This window comes from Sapajus apella, unplaced genomic scaffold (genome assembly GCF_009761245.1).
Source record: "Sapajus apella isolate SASKATOON/1434 unplaced genomic scaffold, GSC_monkey_1.0 scaffold47, whole genome shotgun sequence".
NCBI lineage: Eukaryota > Metazoa > Chordata > Mammalia > Primates > Cebidae > Sapajus > Sapajus apella.
The window spans coordinates 4,070,449-4,075,274 of NW_022436987.1; the positions used below are offsets into that span (position 1 = coordinate 4,070,449).

Consider the following 4,826-nt stretch of genomic DNA (forward strand, 5'->3'; position numbering starts at 1 on the left):
CCTAATAGTTCCAAGTAATAAATGCCAACGTGAAGGTAACAATGGCCTAGCCAGACCATAAGACCTACTAAAGAATGTAAGATGCCACATACTGTATTATACAAGAAATTGCCTCTCTGGTTCCAAATTAAGCATGTTTCCATCTAACAGGCTTTTTTTCCTCTGTTTTACATCTTCTCAAGTTCTAAATAATAGCTTTTTTTTTTTTTTTGACATTTCTTACCTTCTTTCTATAAATGAGGCTATAGAAGGCTTTATGTATATATCCTCATTTAGAGGAGCTATCCGCAAGCGGGCAACGAGGAAGCTCTTAAGAACGCAGCCGGAAAGAAGTTGAGTTACAGACATCCTGCCAAAATGATTTCTTCAACATCCAGATTTGGCATACCCTATGGCCTCAAGACTCTACTCAAAGGAATTAGCAGAGCCACTATCAAAAGCAACCCATCAAACATCAACCAGTTTGCAGTATTTTATTTTAAAGAACTTATTATGTATAGAGAAGGGAATACTTCTCTGGATATAAAGGATCTGGTTAAACAGTTTTATCAGATTAAAGTACAGAAGTGGTCAGAAGGATCAATATGACCGAAGAAAGTAGAATGTTTAAAAGAACCAGAAAAAAACATCTGTAGAATCTAAAGTACCTACACGGATGGAAAAATCTACAGACACAGAGGAGGACAATGTAACCGGAACAGGATATAGTGACAAAACCACCCAGTTTCCATCAACTTATGCTGAGCTAAGCGCTGAGCAAACTGAGGCAGTTCATGATTCTTCTCCCAAACCAGCTACCCCTAAGACTACTACCCCACCCTCCTCACCACCTCCAACAGCTGTCTCACCAGAGTTTGCCTGTCCCAGCTGACCCAGCTCAGTTTGCCGCTCAGCTGTTAGGTAAAGTTTCATCTATTCATTTTGATCAATCCGATGTTTTAATGGTGGATGTGGCAACCAGTATGCCTGTTGTTATCAAGGAGGTGCCGAGCTCAGAGGCTGCTGAAGATGTCATGGTGGCTGCTCCTCTTGTGTATTCTGGAAAGGTACTAGAAGTGCACGTTGTGAGCCAACCATCTGTCCATGTAGATTTGGGTTCTCAACCTAAAGAAAATGAGGCCGAACTATCAACGGCTTCCTCAATCCCCTTGCAGGATGAACAAGAACCTCCTGCTTATGATCAAGCTCCTGAGGTCCCTTTGCAGGCTGATATTGACGTTATGTCAACTGTTCATATATCATCTATCTATAATGATGTGCCTACGACCGAAGGAGTAGTTTATGTCAAGCAACTGCCAGAACAAATAGTTATCCCTTTCACTGATCAAGTTGCTTGTCTTAAAGAAAATGAGCAGTCACCACCAGTTAGTCCCAAACCTGTAGTAGAAAAGACAACCTCTGGCATGTCTAAAAAATCTGTAGAATCTGTAAAACTTGCACAGTTAGAAGAGAATGAAAAATATTCCTCAGTACATATGGAGGCAGAAGCAACAGCTCTGCTCTCAGACACATCTTTGAAAGGTCAGCTTGAGGTACCTGAAGAACCCCTGGATGCAGAGGGCACTATCAAAATAGGCTCTGAAAAATCTCTGCACTTTGAAGTGGTGATCACTTCAATAGTCTCTGACAAAACTGGGCAGGAAGAGTCTGGGGAAAACTCTGCACCCCAGGAGATGGAAGGCAAACCTGTGATCTCTGGGGAAGCTGCAGAAGCAGGGTACTCAGGTACATCTGTAAAATCATCTAGTGGCCCCTTCCCTTCTGCTCCAGAAGGTCTTACTGCACCAGAAATCGAACCAGAAGGGGAAGCAACAGCTGAATAAGGTTTGATGAAGCCAGCAATGGCAGCAAGTGAACCAGAACAGCCACCATCATATTCTAACATGTGGACACTTTATTGTCTAACTGATAAGAATCAACAAAGTCACTCATCACCGCCACCTGCACCTGGGCCTTTCCCCCAAGCAACCCTCTACATATCTAATCCTAAGGATCTGCAGTTTCTGCAGCATCCACCAACAGTCACTTCTCCAATTTATGTGATGGACGACGCAAAGATCAGTGCCCCACCTTTTATCTTAGTAGGCTCAAATGTTCAGAAAGCACAGGAATGGGAACCTCTTCCTGGGCATGCTGTTGTTTCGTCAGATGTCTTGAAGAAATATGCTGCAGTGCAAGGGCCCATTGCTGTTCCTGCAGATGGGAAATTCCAGAAACATACTCTAAGTCCCCACCATGCTAATTCTCCAAGTGGACAAGATATCCCCAAGCCAAAAAGCCCTGTTTTTCTTTCTGTTGCTTTCCCGGTAGAAGATGTAGCTAAAAAAAGTTCAGGATCTGGTGACGAATGTGCTCCCTTTGGAAGTTATGGTATTGCTGGGGAGATAACTGTGGCTACTGCTCACAAAGTTCACAAAGCAGAAACTGAAAACTGGTAGGTACACTTTCCTACCATAGTATGTAGGTAGGAAAAAAAAAAAAAAACCTCGTGATTTAGATAGCTAAAAACAATTTGAGATAATATGTAATAAGCTGGGGTATACTCTAATTTCCTGGGGTTACTGTCTCTAACTTCCTAACCACCGGTTACTAATAAATGCACAGCCGATGTACCATACAACAATGACTTGCACCAAGGATTTGATGCCCAATACATGAAACTAATGAACTCAGTTGCCTTTGAATACCTAGTCCATTGTCTAACACAATAGTAGATGTGAAAAGGGGATGGATTTTTAAAACAGGACGATTTAGTTGGCATGTTTAGGGAGGAGCTGGAAAAAACTGAAGAGCAAGGTAAGAGGGGAATCTTGATTATGTAACAGAGCACTTAATCCATGTGGTAAGAGACAGTAGATGGACAGGTGAGAAGCAGAGTAAAGAGCTAAGTAACAGCTGAGATTAACTGTGGATGAGACTGCTTGATCACTCACAAGTCATTTTTAAGTTTTTCATTCATACTTAATGCCAAGCCCTGTGCTAGCCCTCCTCCCCTATGTGTGGACAGTAGAGTAAGCAAAACATGGAACCTACATCTTAATGGGGGAGACAGACAGAAAAGTAAAAAGAAAAAAAAATATATATATATACACATATATATATATATCCTCATTTAAACTTCACTATAATCCTATGAGTTAGTTACTACCACCATTAACCCCATTTTACAGGCAAAAAGGAAAAAAACTTCTTCGACAGAGACATGAAGTAACTTGCCTAAACTACACAACTAGTAATGGCAGGCAGATCAAGACTGACACTCAGATGGCCAAACATACTGACACCAAACTTTTGTTTTTACTCTTCATCACAATTAGAATAACTTGGCAACAAACACTATGATTCAGGTAATTGTCATTTATATATATTTATTTTATTTTATTTATTTTTTTGAGATGGAGTCTCACTCTGTTGCCCAGGCTGGAGTGCAGTGGCACAATCTCAGTTCACTGCAATCTCCACTTCCTGTGTTCAAGTGGCTCTCCTGCCTCAGCCTCCCAAGTAGCTGGGTGGGACTACAGATGCCTGCCACCACACAACTTTTTTTTTGTATTTTTAGTAGAGACAGGGTTTCATCATGTTGGCCAGGCTGGTCTTGAACTCTTGACCTCAGGTGATCCACCTGCCTTGGCCTTTCAAAGTGCTGGGATTACAGGCATGAGCCACCACACCCAATCATTTAATATGAATTTAATGTTCTCATTTTAGAGTCAAACACAACCTTGACACACGCATAATTTGTTCATGCTGAAAATCTTAATGAGATCAGAGACCCGAACATAAGAGCTAAAACTATAAAACCGCTAGAAGAAAACAAAGGGGAAAATGTTTATGACATTGGATTTGGCAATGATTTCTTGTTTTGTTTTGTTTTTTCTTTTCTGGCAATGATTTCTTGAATGTGACACCAAAAGCACAGAAAACAACAAAAAAAATAGATAAGTTGGACTTCATGAAAATTAAAACACTTTGTGTATCCCAGGATGCTATCAACAGCATGAAAAAACAACCCACAGAATGGGAGAAAATATTTGCAAATCATATATCTAATAAGACATTGATATCCAGAATGTGTAAAGAAGTTCTACAATTCAACAATAACAATGATAACCCCATTAAAAAATGTGCAAACTGAAACTCTATACCCATCAAACAACTCCCCATTCTCCCAGCCCCTAGCAACCACCATTCTAGTTTCTATCTCCATGGAGGTGACTATTCTAAGTATCTCATGTAACTGGAATCATACAGTACTTGCCCTTTGTGACAGGCTTACTTCATTTAGCAAAATGTCCTAAAGCTTCATCCAGGCTGTAGCATGTGTCAGAACTTCCTTCCTTATTAAGGCTGAATAAAATTCCATTATATGTATATACCACATTTTGTTTATCCATTCATCTGTTGGTTAACACTTAGGTTGCTTCTACCTTTTGGCTATTGCAAATGCTGCTGCTGTAAACATAGGTGTACAAATATCTCTTCAAGTCCCTGTTCTAAATTCTTTTAAGCATATATCCAGAAGTAGAATTGCTGGATCGTATGATAATTCAACTTTTAATTTTCTGAGGAACTACCATATTTTCCACAGCATCCACACTGGTTTTTTTGCTGTTGTTGTAGTTGTTGTTTTGTTTTTTTGAGACAGAGTTTCCTTCTTTTTGCCCAGGCTAGAGTGCAATGGAATGATCTCGGCTCACTGCAACCTCCGCCTCCTGGGTTCAAGTGATTCTCCTGCCTCAGCCTCCCGAGTAGCTGGGATTACAGGTGTGCACCACCACACCCAGCTATTTTTGTATTTTTAGTAGAGACAGGGTTTCTCCATGTTG

At 40.6% G+C, this 4,826-nt stretch overlaps 1 protein-coding gene across 1 annotated transcript; it reads left to right on the forward strand.

The window, feature by feature from the left end:
- The first annotated feature begins 263 nt into the window (after positions 1–263).
- LOC116525098 (calcium-binding tyrosine phosphorylation-regulated protein-like) lies at positions 264–1,842 on the forward strand. The gene is given in 2 exon segments (XM_032240678.1): positions 264–858; positions 860–1,842. Coding segments are annotated over 2 exon segments (1,167 nt in total). The 5' UTR covers positions 264–655; the 3' UTR covers positions 1,824–1,842.
- Positions 1,843–4,826: the final 2,984 nt, after the last annotated feature.